A 15,820-nucleotide genomic window follows, 5' to 3' on the forward strand; every position below is an offset into this window, starting at 1 on the left:
ATGAAAGGAACTTGTGCCGGTCAACTAGTCTACCCCCTCACTCGTGGCAGGACTGAGTATTACTTGGGCCTTCCTTACTGATGTTTATCTAATCTGCTCTAAAAAAATCTCCAATGATAGAAATCCTGCAACCACCCTCGGCAAGTTATTCCAGTGTTAAACCACTTTGACAGTTAGACCTTTTTTCCTAATATCCAACTTAAACATCCTTTGATGCTATTTAAGCATGTGGTTTCTTGTCTTATCCTCAGAGGTTAACAAGATTAATTTTTCTCTCTCCTCCTTGTAACAACCTCTTGTGTACTTGAAAACGGTTATCATGTCTATCTACTCCCTCCTATTTTTTTCTTTTCCAGAGTCAACAAATCCAGTCTTTTCAATCTTGCCTCATAGATAATGTTTTCTAGACCTTTAATCATTTTTGTTGCTCTTCTCTGGACTTTCTCCAATTTGTCCACATCTTTCCTGAAATGTGGTGCCCAGAACTAGATACAATAATCCACTTGAGGCCTAATCAGCACAAAGTAGAGCAAAAGAATTACTTCTCATGTCTTGCTTTTTTTTGCAACAGTGTCACATTGTTGACTCATATTAAGTTTGTGGTCCAGTTTGATCCCTAGATCCCTTTCTACAGTACTTTTTCCTAAAAGTAACTTCCCATTTTGAGTGCATGAAACCAGTACCAGTGATATAGGGAAAGGTGGAAGAAAGGTTCTGGAGGCCAAATATAGTAAAAAGAGAGAAATCCAGGACCTCAATGGCAGTGTTATCTGAGATGCTTCGAGTTCCATGTGCAGGGTCAGGTAGGCAGGCAAAGCAATGTGTGGCTGAGACAATGGTGTAGAGAGGAGGAATTTAGATTTATTTGGATCTGGGAAAACTTTTGGAATAGGGGGAGCCTATACAGGAAGGATGGGCTGTACCTAAACCAAAATGGAACCAGACTGCTGGCACTTAACATTAAAAAGGCCATAGAGAAGTTTTTAAACTTAGGGCTGGGGGAAAGCCAACAGATGTGGAGGAACACATTGATCTGACAGGGACATCTCTTAGGCCAGGGTCGTTCTAGTCAGGTGGAGAGGATGTAAGTATGGGTCAGATTAGATGAGACACAATCAAATGAAAAGAGTTTAACACATCAGGAAATGGCAGACTGACAAATAGTGACAGTTTTTTAAGTATTTATACACAAATGCTAGAAGTTCAAATAAAACGGGTGAACTAGAGTGTCTCATTTTAAAGGAGGATATTGATATAATAGGCATCACGGAAACTTGGTGGAATGAGGACAATCAATGGGACACAGTCATCCTAGGATACAAAATATATCGGAAGACAGAACAGGTTGTGCTGGTGGGGGAGTAGCACTATACGTGAATGAAAATGTAGAATCAAATGAAGTAAAAATCTTAAATGAGCCAAAATGTTCCATAGAATCTCTATGGATAGTAATTCCATGCTTCAATAATAAGAGTATAGCAGTAGGGATATATTATTGACTACCTGATCAGGACAGTGATAGTGACTATGAAATGCTAAGGGAGATTAGAGAGGCTATCAAAATAAACTCAGTAATAGTGCAGGATTTCAATTATCCCCATCTTCACTGGGTATGCATCACCTCAGGACAGGACGCAGAGATAAAATTCTTAATACCTTAAATGACTGTTTCTTGGAGCAGCTGGTTCTGGAACTCACAAGGAGAGAGGCTATTCTTGATTTAGTCCTAAGTGGAGCATAGGATCTGGTTCAAGAAGTAAATATAACTAGGCTGCTTGGAAATAGTAACCATAATATAATAAAATGTAACATCCCTGTGGTAGGAAAAACACCTCAGCAGTCCAACACTGTGCTATTTAATTTCAGAAAGGGGAACTACACACAAATGAGGAAGAGAGTTAAATAGAAATTAAAATGTACAGTGACAAAAGTAAAATCTCTGCAACCTTCATGGAAACTTTTAAAAGACACCGTAATAGAGGCCCATCTTACTGTATTTTTTTTTAATTTGGGGGATACATTTAAGAGAACAAAAAAAGTGCCACCATGGCTTAACAAGCAAGTAAAAGAACCAGTGAGAGATAAAAACATCTTTTAAAAAGTTGAAGTCCGATCCTAGTGAGGAAAATAGAAAGGAGCATACACTGTCAAATTAACTGTAAAAATATAATAAGAAAGGCAAAAAGGAATTTTGAAAAACAAGTAGGCCAAAACCTCAAAAAGTAATATCAAAATGTTTAACTGCATCAGAACCAAGAAGCTAGTTAAACAACCAGTGAAGCCCTTGGATGATCAAGATGCTAAAGGAGCACTCAAAGATGATAAAGTCATGGTGGAGAAGCTAAACGAATTTTTTGTTTCAGTCTTCATGGCTGAGGATATTGGGGAAATCCCCAAACCAGAGCCTTTCTTTTTAGGTGACAAATCTGAGGAATTGTCCTAGATTGAGGTGTCATTAGAGGAGGTTTTAGAACAAATTGATAAACTTAACAGTAACAAGTCACCGGGACCAGATGGCATTCACCCAAAAGTTTTGAAAGAACTCAAATGGGGAATTGCAGAACTCTTACCTATGGTTTGTAACCTATCCTTTAAATAAGCTTCCGTACCTAATGACTGTAAGATAGCTAACGTGACGCCAATATTTTAAAAGGGCTGTAGAGGTGATCCTAGCAATTACAGACCTGCAAGCCTAATGTCAGTACCAAGCAAATTAGTTAAAACTATAGTAAAGAATAAAATTGTCAGACATATAGATGAACATAATTTGTTGGGGGAAAGTCAACTTGGTTTCTGTAAAGGGAAATCATGCCTTACTAATCTGCTGGAGTTCTTTGATGGGGGTCAACAAATATGTAGACAAGGGGGATCCAGTGGATATAGTATTCTTATATTTCCAGAAAGCCTTTGACAAGGTTCCTCATTAAAGGCTCTTAAGTAGAGTTAAGTTGTCATTGGATAAGAGGGAAGGTCCTTTCATGGTCTGGTTAAAAGACAGGAAACAAAGGGTAGGAATAAATGGTAAGTTTTTCGAGTGCAGAGAGGTAACTAGTGGGGTCCCCCAGGGGTCTGTCCTGGGACCCATACTATTTAACTTATTTATAAATAATCTAGAGAAAAGGGTAAACAGTGAGGTGGCAAAATTTCCAGATGGTACCAAACTACTCAAAATAGTGAAGACCAAAACAGACTATGTAGAATTTCCAAAAGATCTCACCAAACTAAGTGAGATCAAAATGGCAAATGAAGTTGAATGTTGATAAATATCAAGTAATGCGCATTGGAATAAATAATCCCAACTATATATACTTAATATGATGGGAACTAATTTAGCTGCAACAACTCAAGAGAGAGCTTGGAGTGATTGTGGATAGTTCTCTGAAAACATCCATTCAGTGTGCAGTGGCAGTCAAAAAAGCGAATAGAATGTTAGGAATAATTTTAAGAGATAGAGAATAAGACAGAAAATATCTTATTGCCTCTATATAAAACCATGGTACGCTCACATCTTGAATCCTGCAAACATATATGTTCGCCTCATCTCAAAAAAGATATATTGACATTGGAAAAGGTTCAGAAAAGGGCAACAAAAATGATTAGGGGTTTGGAACAGGTTCCATAAGAAGAGAGATTATAAAGACTTGGACTTTTCATCTTAGAAAAGAGGAGACTAAGGGGGGGATATGATAGAGGTCTATAAAATCATGACTGGTATGGAAAAAGTGAATAAGGAAAAGTTATTTACTTATTCCCACAATATAAGAACTAGGTGGTCACCAAATGAAATTAATGGGTAGCAGGTTTAAAACAAACCAAAGGGAAGTTTTTCTTCACACAGCTCAGTCAACCTCTAGAACTCCTTGCCAGAGGATGTGATGAAGACTAGGACTTCAGCAAGGTTAAAAAAAAAAGCTATAAAGCCATTGATGGACTTAATCTCCATGGATCTATCGGCCAGGATGGGTAGAATGGGGTCCCTGGCCTCTGTTTGTCTGGAGGTAGGTGACAGGAGAGGGATCACGTGAGGATTACCTATTGTGTTCCCTTATTCTGGTATTGACCACTGTTGGCAGGCAGGACATTAGAATAGATGGACCTTTGGTCTGACCCAGTCTGGCCATTATGTTCCCCATGCAGACAGGCTCCCTCCTGCTCTTCTCAGTGGTGACAGATAGCAGAATGAGGAGCAATGATCTCTAGTTGAAGTGCGGGAGGTTTAGGTTGGATTTTAGGAAAAAAGCTTTCACTATGAGTGTGGTGAAGCATTAGAATTGGTAGCCCATGGAGGTGGTGGAATCACCATCTTTATACGTTTTAAGGCCAGCCTTGACAAAGCCCTGGCTGGGATGATAAAGCAACTGAGCATTCTGTATAGCTAGCGTTAAACATAGTCTGGTACTAGAAATCTGTAGATCTGGCATCTATGATGCTCTGATCAGGAAAGTATCTCGCCTCAGTCAACAGTTCCCCAGAATGATATTGCCAGTTGCTTTTAATTTTGTTTCAGCTGTAAGCGAGGAAGAGCTCTGGAAACATAGAGCTCTGTGCTCTTCAAATAGTCTGCACCCATCCCCCTTCCTAGGATGCACCAATGGTGCAGCCTGGGCCAAGGGAACTTTCTAGTGCCCTGTTTGTCAGTGTGCTCTCACACACATACTGTCCCTTCCCTCGCTGTTCTACATATGGGGAATGAATGACTAGAAGGGGGCATGTCCTGCCAACCACCCCAGTTTTTTCCAGCCATACTAGCTGGCAAACCAGGAATCTATCCATCTTCCTGCAACCTGAATTTGATGGAGCTGATCATTCCCAGGGCAGTGTAATTTATTACTTAGCAACTACATTTCTTTTCTTTCACTGGGGTTTTCACAGGGGCTCAGATCCCCCCACTTCCCAGTTGATGAACTGAATATCACAGAAGTTGGGGTTCTTGATAGGCCTTTTGCACTGCTGTCTTTCATGTTTCAGATGCACATGTGAATTGTTTGGTGTTCTTGGAGGAAGGTCTTTACTGTCTTGATTCTGAAACTTCAGAGAATTAACTCGAAGCTTTGCTACTCGAGGAAGTATTAGCCGCTAAACTTTCTGGCTCCAAGTCAAAGGGATCCACAAGTGCTGACAACCAGAGTCCTCCCTGATCAATGAGAAGTCCAGAAAAAGCCCACAGTGCAATCTAGTTGGAGCCTGTCCTAAGCTGCCAGTCAATGTGAATCCACTTTATTGCATCACATTGTACAGTAATCCTGGATTTTACAGGTGTTGGACTCTTCTGAAAGAGCCGGACTATGAGAACAAGCCATTAAGGATCTTGTTCCTTGCTAATAAATGCAAAAGTGTTCTTTCATGTTTTCAGTCTTGGAAGACAGGGGGAAATGAAATGATGATATGGAGGACCAAGGTTACAATATAGAACCAAGCCCCTCTTCCCTCCCCCCGATCCAGGGCCAACAGTTAGCTTGAAAATTAATTCGAAACCTAATAAGACATATATTGCTCCATGGTTCAGTAATTGTCTTTTTGTTCTGTGTTTATTCTCTGGTATTTCCAATTGTTTATTCCCCTATATAGCTTGAATTGGTTTACAGACATAGAATCATTGATCACTAGGACTGGAAGGGACCTCGAGAGGTCATCGAGTTCAGTCCCCTGCCCTCATGGCAGGACCAAGCACTGTCTAGACCATCCCTGATAGACATTTATCTAACCTGCTCTTAAATATCTCCAAAGATGAATATTCCACAACCTCCCTAGGCAATTTATTCCAATGTTTAACCACCCTGACAGGAAGTTTTTCTTAATGTCCAACCTAAATGTCCCTTGCTGCAGTTTAAGCTCATCCTATCCTCAGAGTCCAAAGAGAACAATTTTTCTCTCTCCTCCTTGTGACACCCTTTTAGATACCTTAAAACCGCTATCATGTTCCCTCTCAGTCTTCCTTTCCAAACTAAACAAGCCCAGTACTTTCAGTCTTCCTTAATAGGTTATATTCTCTTGACATTTAATCATTCTTGTTGCTCTTCTCTGGACCTTCTTCAGTTTCTCCATATCTTTCTTGAAATATGGTACCCAGAACAGGACACAGTACTCCGATTGAGGCCTAATCAGTGCAGAATAGAGCGGAAGAATGACTTCTCATGTCTTGCTTGCAACACTCTTGTTAATGAATCCCAGAATCATGTTTGCTTTTTTTGCAACAGTGTCACACTGTTGACTCATATTTAGCTTGTGGTCCACTATGACCCCTACATACCTTTCTAGAATACTCCGTCCTAGACAGTTGCTTCCCATTCTGCATGTGTGAAACTTCCTAAATGGACTCCTTTGCATTTGTCCTTATTAAACTTCATCCTATTTACCTTAGACCATTTCTCCAGTTTGTCCAGATCATTTTGAATTTTGACCCTGTCCTCCAAAGCACTTGCAACCCCTCTCAGCTTGGTATCCTCTGCAAACTTAATAAGCATGCTCTCTGTGCCATCATCTAGATGATTGATGAAAATATTGAACAGAAACGGTCCCAAAACAGACCCCTACGGAATCTCACTTTTTTGCCCTTCCAGCAGGATTGTGAACTGTTGATAACTACTCTGAGAACAGTTAATTCAGCCAGTTATGCACTCATCTTATAGTAGCCTCATCTAAGTTGTATTTGCCTAATTTATTAGTAAGAATATCATGGGAGACCGTATGAAATGCTTTGTTAACGTCTAGGTTTACCACGTCCACTGCTTCTCCCCCACCTGGCTTGTTATCCTATCAATGAAAGCTATCAGAGTGGTTTGACCTGATTTGTTCTTTACAAATCCATGCTGGCTGTTACCTGTCACCTTATTTTCTTCCAGATATTTGCAGATGAATTCCTTAATTACTTGCTCCATTATCTTTCCTGGCACAGAAGTTAAACTGACTGGTCTGTAGTTTCCTGTGTTGTTCTTATTTCCCTTTTTATAGATGGGCACTAGATTTGCCCTTTTCCTGTATTCCATGATTTTTCAAAGATGGTATCTAAAGGCTCAGATACTCAAGGAGCTGATAGGAGGTATTCTAGGATGTATTTCATCAGGCCCTGGTGACTTGCAGACACCTAACTTTTCTAAGTGATTTTTAACTTGTTCTTATTTTGTCTTCTAGACCTACACTCTTCCCACTAGCATTCACTGTTAGGCATTCCTTCATCATCAGACTTCTTGGTGAAGACCGAAACAAAGAAATCGTTAAGCACCTCTGCCATTTCCAAGTTTCCTGTTGTTGTTTCTCCCTCCTCACTGAGCAGTGAGACTACCCTGTCCTTGGTCTTCCTCTTGCTTCTAATATATTTATAGAATGTCATCTTTGTTACCCTTTATGTCTCTAACTAGTTTGAGCTCATTTTGTGGCTTTGCCTTTGTAATCTTGCCCCTGCATACCTGTATTGTTTGCTTATATTCATCCTTTGTATTTTGTTGTAGTTTCCACTTTTTATATGACTCCTTTTTGATTTTTAGATCATGCAAGATCTCCTGGTTAAGCCAAGGCTGTCTTTTGCCTTACTTTCTTTCTTTCCTAAGCAGAGGAATAGCTTGCTTTTGGGCCCTTAATAATGTCACTTTGAAAAACTGCCAGCTCTCTTCAGTTGTTTTTCCTCTTAATCTTGCTTCCCATGGGACCTTACCTACCAGCTCTCTGAGCTTACTGAAATCTGCCTTCCTGAAATCCATTGTCTCTATTTTGCTGTTCTCCCTTCTGGCATTCCTTAGAATCATGAACTCTGGGTTCATGATCACTTTTACCCAAACTACCTTCCACTTTCAAATTCTCAACCAGTTCCTTCCTATTTGTTGAAATCTAGAACAGCTTCCCCAGTAGCTTTTTCAACCTTCTTAAATAAAACAGTGTCTCTAATTCAGTCCAAGAACTTATTGGATAATCTGTGCCCTGCTGTGTTAGTTTCCCAACTTATGTTTGGATAGTTGAAGTCCCCCATCACCACCAAATCCTTCACTTCGGATGATTTTGTTAGTTGTTTAGAAAAAGCCTCATCCACCTCTTTTAGCTAGGTTGGTGGTCTGTAGTAGACCCCTAGCATGACATCGCCCTTGTTTTTTTACTCCTTTTAACCTAACCCAGAGACTCTCAACATGTCTGTCTCCTATGTCTGAGGAGCATCCATCTCCTACTCAGTCCAGTACAGTCAGTGTGTACATTTTTAATATATGACAACACCTCCTCCTTGTTTACCTCGCCTGTCCTTCCTGAGTAAGCTGTACCCTTCTATACCACTATTGCAATCATTTGTATTATCCCACCAAGTCTCTGTGATACCAGTGAATAAACACAGAACAAAAGACAGTTATTGAATCATGGAGCAAGATAATTATTTGGTTTCCTCTGAGTTCCCTATTGTTTCTTCTTTATCTTTGCTCTAATTGATCATGCTTCCCCACCCTAACCCCCAATTCCAAACCCTTTCCCAGGTATCTATATTTGTGACTTACCTATAGGTTTTTGCTCCTGTCCCCATTGATTCTGGGTTAAAACCCTCTTTCCTAGAGTAGCCAGTCTGTCTCTCAAGACATTCTTCTACTGCCATCAGTAAGTGGATCCTAGCTCCTCCTTCATGGAACAATATCCTGTGGTCAAGGAAGCCAACCCAAACCCCTTTGTAATGAGGAGTGTTAAAATACTCCTCTAAGTCCTTAATGAAAAGCAACCAAGCACTCTGTGTAGCTAGCCTTAAACATACTCTTGTCTTTGAAATCTGTAGATCTGCCATTTGGAACTCATGTAGTTTCACAAAATATTGGTCCTCTATCAGATGCTCAGTTTGTGAGGTAGTATTTCAACCTTTAGTTAATCAGGCATCCCCATCCCACCACATGGGGGGAGGAGCCTTGCTTCCCAAATTCCCAAGAGCGGGAATAAACAAAACAACAACAAAAACTCAAGAAGAAATGAAAGCTACCACTTTTTCTTCTTGTTTGGAATGCTAATTTCAACTACATGGGCAAAATTATGGAAAAGCTGCTACATTAACAAAGAGTTGAAAGAAGCCAATATAATGATAGTCAACATAGGTTTAAGGAAAATAAGTTTTGTTAAACAAATTTGATTTCATTCTTGGGAGATGTAATATACTTAAACTTTCGTAAGCATTTGATTTAGTACAATGTGACATTCTGATTCAGTAACTGGCCCTGCACAACATCAGTGACACCCATGTTAAGTGGATTGAGACCTGGCTAACTGATAGCTTCCCATTGCAGCTACTTTTTGAAGATATCTCATTAAATGCTGGTATTTCTAGTAGAGTTCTACAGAGATCAGTTCTGGGCCCACTGCTATTCAGCATGTAAAATTGCTGTTGATAATTTGCAGATGTCAGCTGTCCAATGTATCTGACAACTGACATTTGATAGACATGCCTGGCCTGTCAAATCTGTGTATACAAAGATTTTACTGAAATCAGTTTATCATTTGAAAGGACATTTTGCAGGAGCTGTAAAGAGGTTCGTTGTGTAATATAGTAGCACCCTGTTAAACGGAGAGTTCTGACAATATTCCTGTGTATTGTCTCTTTAGTGATATTTACATGGCAAGGATTTGTAAACTAGTAAAAACTATCAACTATTTTAAAGCATTGATGAAGAGTTGCAGGAACACTAATGGTGGCAGAATGGTAAATAATGGTGAGGACAGGGCATTCGTACATGGTGATTTAGATTGAGTGGTAAACTGGGTCCATTCCAAGCAATGCAGTGTCATACATTTGGACAGGAAGAATTCAGTCCATACCTAAGGAATGGAGACTGTATCCTGGAAAGTAGTGACTCTGGGAAAGGATTTAATGGTCATAATGGACAAACAGTCCCAGTATGATGCTGAGGCAAAAAGCTTTAATGTAGACCTGAGATTTATAAACACAAGAATAGGAATTAGGAGTAGGAAGGTGCGTTTAGCTATGTATATGGCACTGAGGAGAGAATACTAGAATACTTGTGGTGTTCATATTTCAAAAAGGATTTTGAAAAGTTGAAGAGGATGCAGATAAAACCTCAAATGAGTTGAGGACTGGAAGCTGTGCCTTACAGTGAGACCTATGGCACTCATCACTGTACATATAAGTTCCTTCATGGGGAGAACATAATTGGTACTAAAGAACTCTTAAATCTATCAGAGAAAGGCATGAGAAGAACCAGTGACTGGAAGTTAAAGCCAGACAAATTCAAATCAGAAATAAGGCACAGTGTTTTAACACTGAGGATTATTAACTACTGGAAGATTCTCCATCCTGTAATGTTTTGAAATCCTGAGTTTGGGTTTCTTTCTGAAGGGATACGCTGTAGTAAAACACAAGTTAATGGGCTGCACAGAGGTGTTGTGGCCTGTGTGGAACAAGATGTCTGAGTAAATGATCTAATTATCTCCTCTTGCTTTAAAATGAATCTATGAACTTTGGATCTGAGAAGGTAGTAGAAGTGACCGAGGCAGTCAGTATGTTGTACCACTTTTTATACCTACTGCCTTTGAGCATTACGTTCAGCATAGGGATGGAAAGATAGTGGTTCATGAGCCCTCTCATGCGCACTGCTACTAAAAGTTCCATTACAGACTGCACAATCAGGCACATCTCAGAACTCCAGTAACAGGTGAGTAACATTGTTTCTCTTCATACAGGGTTCAGTTCTATAAGACTGTTTCAGTGGGATTTCTCACATGCTTAAAGTTAAGCATGTGCTTAAATGCTTTGGTAGAGGCACCTTGCAGGATTAAGTCTGTTCACTGCTCCTATTTATGTTAATAGATTGAGAATTCCCTCAATAGTTGGGCAGAAAAGATTTTGAATACTTAGAAAAGCAAAGGACTATCGGAATAGGTCTCTTGGACAGCGGAAAATGTTTTTAAATCAGTGGCCAGCGCTGGCAATGAACAATCTGCGATTTATCACCACTTTGTGGGAATAAAACAGAGGCTGGAACGGAAATGCACTTCACTCTCCACTTCCTATTGAGAGAAACTTTATTCCTATGTTAATCTTTCTGGGGATCATTTTCTACATAGATCCTCAGACCCTGAGATTGCAGCCTTCTTTGCAGAAGAATTCCTCTTTTAAATGTCTATTAGTACAGAAACAAGTCTTGTAGAGATTTAAAATTTAAGTCCTTCAAAAGTATACATAGCCTGCAAATTGGGGTTGGATTTTATAGTCAATTTTATATATTTGGACAGTAGAACTATTACAAATTGCTTCTTTTCCCCCCACCTCAGAATAGCATTCCCTTCGAGCATCACAGCAAGTAGCTGCTCATCTCCTCGTTGGAAGGCAGCACTGGGTGAGTTCCTTCTTGTTAGACCCAAATATTTTCGGATGGGGCGGGATTAAATCCTGTGGAAATCTCAAATTTGCCTCTTCCTCCTCACATTAATTCTTATAATCATTTAGTTTATCTCTGTGCCCTAGATTCAGATATCAGGTACTTGACATGGCCTTAGGAGTCCTTCTGATTGTAAAAGTAAACATCTTTCCGAGAGCTGAAGTCCTTTATTTATTATACTTACATTCTTAGTACAGTTAATTAAATTTAGTGATTTGGGATGTCCCATTGACTATTCAGGTATTACTAGTAAAATAAGCAGAGCAGCAGCTTTAAATCAAGTCTGCCAGAACCACTAGTCATTCTGTAATTATGCTCCCTATCTTAGACATCCCTTCTAAACTAGATTGAGCTTTTACAGTTCTCAACCAGATTACTTGTTCTGAAAGCTTGTCATGGAAAACAGACTTCACTAACTCAAGTAAGGCTGTCTTGGCATGAATGGAACAAGTTATTAAAGCTACCTTCATTTTTCTGCTTTTAAATTCTCTTCCATCCCCTTTGAGCTGCCAGATGAAGTTCTCTTTTAGTGTAGCTGAAACATGGGCACCTTTAATATAGGCAGACTTGAAGTTGGATTTGCAAAGTTCTTTGCCAGAAGACAGTGAAATTATTTCTGCCTTTGTGCACAGATTTGTAGTATTTCAGCCAGTTATGGTTTAGCAATAGAAACAATTGTGGATCAAAATCTGTACCTCACTGTTGAAGAATACTGACTTTTCAGTTCTTTTAAAAGCTTCTTTGCTTTGCTATATATTTTAAAGGCACTCATATTTTTCTGTTCCTTGTTAAGTTCGGTAGTTCTTCCTGCTGCTTTGCTTTCTTTGTCAAACTCTAGCTTGTACTAATCCTGCACCTGCAGTTGGCATAGCATTCTTCTCTTCCTCTTTCTTTTCATTTAATTTTCTCCAGCTGTTCTGTGTACTTGCCTGACTCTAGAAGCTGCTTCTTTCTTAAATAGTTGTTGTCATATTCAGAACTGTCTGCAAATGATAGTTTACAACTTTAGAGTTCCAGTTTACTCCAGCAAAACACCCTTTGAAATCAGTGGGAATCTTGCATGAGTTAGGGCTGCCAGACCCAGCCTGATAAAGTTCAAGAACAACAGACAAGATCTTGATGTGCCAAAAATGTGGTAGCTACTTAAAAGTCTGTTTCTCATTCTTAGAGTGATTCCTCTACTTTGACATTTGTAACTTCTCAAATTAAGTGTACTGATGTGTGATGCTTTTAAATTTGTGGAGAGTATGCTACTTAAGCCATACTCAAGTAAGTAATATTGTGAAATGTGTTTAATATAGCATCACCAATAAAAAGCCAGAGTTCTTTTTTTAACATTTTAAATTTCAGTTTGCATTTCTTCAGCCTTGAATTTCTATCAATTTATTTTGAGAGATAAGCAGTTTAATCTGGTTTTGTTCTTTTTTTGCATGCATGTTTTCGTTCTGGTTTATTTGTTCTTCAGACACTTTTTGCTTAAGAGGTGCATTTCCTTGTGTTGTTCTTAATACAGAAGGAAAATGCAGATTACCTGATGTGTCTACTATACAGGTAGGTGTGAAATAGCCTGTGTAGTACATTGGATTGTTGATTCTAGAAATATCATATTTTCTTTTACCAAGGTTCTTGTGCCCATATATTTTGCAACAAGTGGCTAAAACAGTTTTGGAAGAGCCAGCTACATGCTAGTTAAAATTACTTGTGCTGATGTTTTTTTGTTCTTTGGCCCTGATAGATTCCTGCTCGTGTGACTCCCAGTGCTCTCCAGTCTGCTGTGCAACGGTGAAACTCATTGTGTGATAGACGGCAGATAATGCATGGCTGATTGCCTATGTCACAATGGCTTTACTAGCAGAAATATCCCGAGAGGGAGCAGAAACCTTACAACTGGAGCTCTCCAGGCCACTTACTAAGAGATACTTGCAGGAACATGGACAGACTCCATTAAAAAAGGCTCTTGCCAGAAACCCAATGACCTTAAGTGAACTCTGTAGCAACAGGGCTGGAAAAGGAAGAGATGGTTTACGGAGTTTACCGCCTGTTATTGAATAGCCATTTCAGTTCTCCTTCTACAGGCGGCAGACTTTACCCATTTTTATTATTCTACTGTAACTATCAATCTTTTACCTGCTTGGTTTAAGAAAATTTTATATCATTTTGCTAAGATTATTAGCTTAATTCTGTGTAAAGAATTCTGTCTTGCTTACGTCTGATTTAAAAATGTCAACTATGAACAATCCTGAATTAAAGACGATGACTTGAAATTTCTTGTAAAGTTTAGTCTGGCAGGGAATATGTAAATTGATTAAAACCATCTGATTTTATTTAAACTCTATACTTTTTTTGTATGGTCCCATTCAGGGTGAGGGAGTTCTGCTGAGAGTTTTTAAATACGTGTTATAGTTTTATTACTTTGCTTCTTCCACATTTTAAATGGAAATCTCCATGCAATACAAACATTTTTGAATTTTTTACTCTTCTCTAGTACAGTCAGAGAAAGCAAAAGATGCTGGACAGAAAGGTCTAGGCCCCTTAGAGGTGGTGATTGTTGGTAGTTAACTTATTCCTAAAGAATGTGAAGAATAGAGAGAGAGAAGGGCTCTGATATTTAAGAGGAATTTGTTGGAGTTAAGAGATGGTAAGCATGGCCTGTCATTCTCTTTCATTTGAGATGGAGGATTGTGTATAAAACACTTTTTCATTGGTAAGATCTAGTTTTCTACACTGTGAGGCTGGCTGCTTTGCAGACAGTTGCAAGTGGAACAAGAATTACTGCTATTGCAGACTGAGTGAATTTGTACTACATTTGCTTCAGCATCCATATAGGTAAAAACAAGTGACTTTGGTTACTGAGTATTGCCAGGACTCAAAAAGGAATTATAAACAAAATAATCTTGGTGTGAAATCCTGAGAACTGATTTTGAGGCATGAACTACATTCCTAATATAATGTAAGCTGTATATTTCTGGAATTGCTATTAATTATGGGGAGTTAAATGACTTATTCATATGCCTAGAATGGCCAATATAAAAAGTGCTCTTGACAGATGTCTCTATTAAGGAATATGGAAGGATCTTTACATTGTTTCTAACTTAAAACATTTTCGTAAAGTAATGCTACATATTTTATCCTTGCAGTAACTTGAAAAGTAGAATTATTAGTCTTACTAACTATTATTCAAGCAAAATAATGTCAGTTTCCCTATTGAAGATGAAAGTGCAATACAAGTTATTTGAAAGATTCTGTCCTATTTGGAAGTATAGACTAAAAACAAATCCATTAATGGTATCCTTGTGCCTCAAATTTTGTTAGGAATAGATGTTGTTGTTGTTGGTGTTATTCCAAATTCATTTTCTATCCAAAATCCACAGACAAAATCTGTTAGTCACTTTTCTTGAGAGATTTCAGAATGCTAACTAATTGCTTGTGCTTTCTCTAGATCTCACTGGGGGAATCTGTGTGTTGGGGGAGTGTAATGGAAATATATAAAAGTTTGGTCCCTGGGTAATTTTGTGTAACAGACTCCCTTACTTGGTTACTGCAGATTTCCGTATGTAAGGCATGTGCACTACCATTTGTACAATTCTCCATGTCACTGTGCGTGCTTTGTAAATACGTGTGAGTAATGAAGTCATGTTAGAGAGACATACAAGGCAGCCTTTTTTTCCTTCCTCTTAAATTACTGTCCTTCAAATGCTGACTGATGCAAATTTCCAGAATTGTACTTGGTTGTGGGCTGTTGCCCTTTCATAAAGTTATATCCCATCACCTACAAAAAATAGTTAAGAGTGTCTGTATAAACCTGTGTATTGGTAAGTGATATCTGAGAACACCTCATTTGTACTACCACTGTATTTGTGTACTTTATCAATTGTGTAAATAATAAATTCATAATGACTTCTAGTTTTTTGGTGAAATTTGTCCTTTTAATGGATTCTCAGTACCGAGCACCTGCAGAAATCAAAGTGATATCAAAATGCTAGCCAGAAGATCTTGATGCTAATCCACATTGGAGTACTCTGACTTGGATTTTTCCTGTCTGTTACTCTGTTCGTACACTGGGAATGACAAACCAGGCCCTCACTCCTGTGCAGGAAATACTCGTGATCACACTGATTCCTCTTCAGATGCTGAGCATTGAAAACTGGTGCCCACAATCTAGTGCCCTTTCCTAAAGGTGGGGAGGACTGTCCATCGTCCCTGCAATGACCAGCAAATTGGGTTGGCTCGCCTAGAGGGGAATATATATTTAAACTGGCCCATGCTCTCAGCTCAGGAGTTGGGGGGAAATTTCTGCCCTAACCTAGCCTTCTCCTATTGTAAGAGTTGATTGAAAAGCCATGATTTGGCTTTGTGGTTTTGTAAGCTTACAAGGCTCTGTTATCTTATACCAACCAAGGACTTAGCCCAGGAGTATATAACTCTCAGGGCTTGATCTAATGAAGTTGATGGGGAAGAGAGTAACTGAA

The 15,820-nt window shown here is 39.0% G+C and overlaps 1 protein-coding gene across 3 annotated transcripts in view; it reads left to right on the top strand.

Moving 5' to 3' along the window:
* CSNK1D (casein kinase 1 delta) overlaps positions 1 to 15,254 on the top strand; it is a 58,425-nt gene extending 43,171 nt beyond the window's left edge. The window contains exons 9-11 of one of the 3 annotated variants that reach the window (XR_012896945.2): positions 11,245 to 11,309; positions 12,865 to 12,902; positions 13,087 to 15,254. Coding sequence is in view for 2 of the 3 variants with exons in the window: in XM_075904239.2 (XP_075760354.1) it covers positions 13,087 to 13,137 (51 nt within the window). In the remaining variant the exon portion in view is untranslated. The remainder of the gene's footprint in view (positions 1 to 11,244; positions 11,310 to 12,864; positions 12,903 to 13,086) is intronic. The other 2 variants (XM_075904240.2, XM_075904239.2) reach the window with 2 other exon arrangements.
* Positions 15,255 to 15,820: the final 566 nt, after the last annotated feature.

This window comes from Pelodiscus sinensis, chromosome 20 (assembly GCF_052426305.1).
Source record: "Pelodiscus sinensis isolate ZL-2025 chromosome 20, ASM5242630v1, whole genome shotgun sequence".
Classification (NCBI taxonomy): domain Eukaryota; kingdom Metazoa; phylum Chordata; order Testudines; family Trionychidae; genus Pelodiscus; species Pelodiscus sinensis.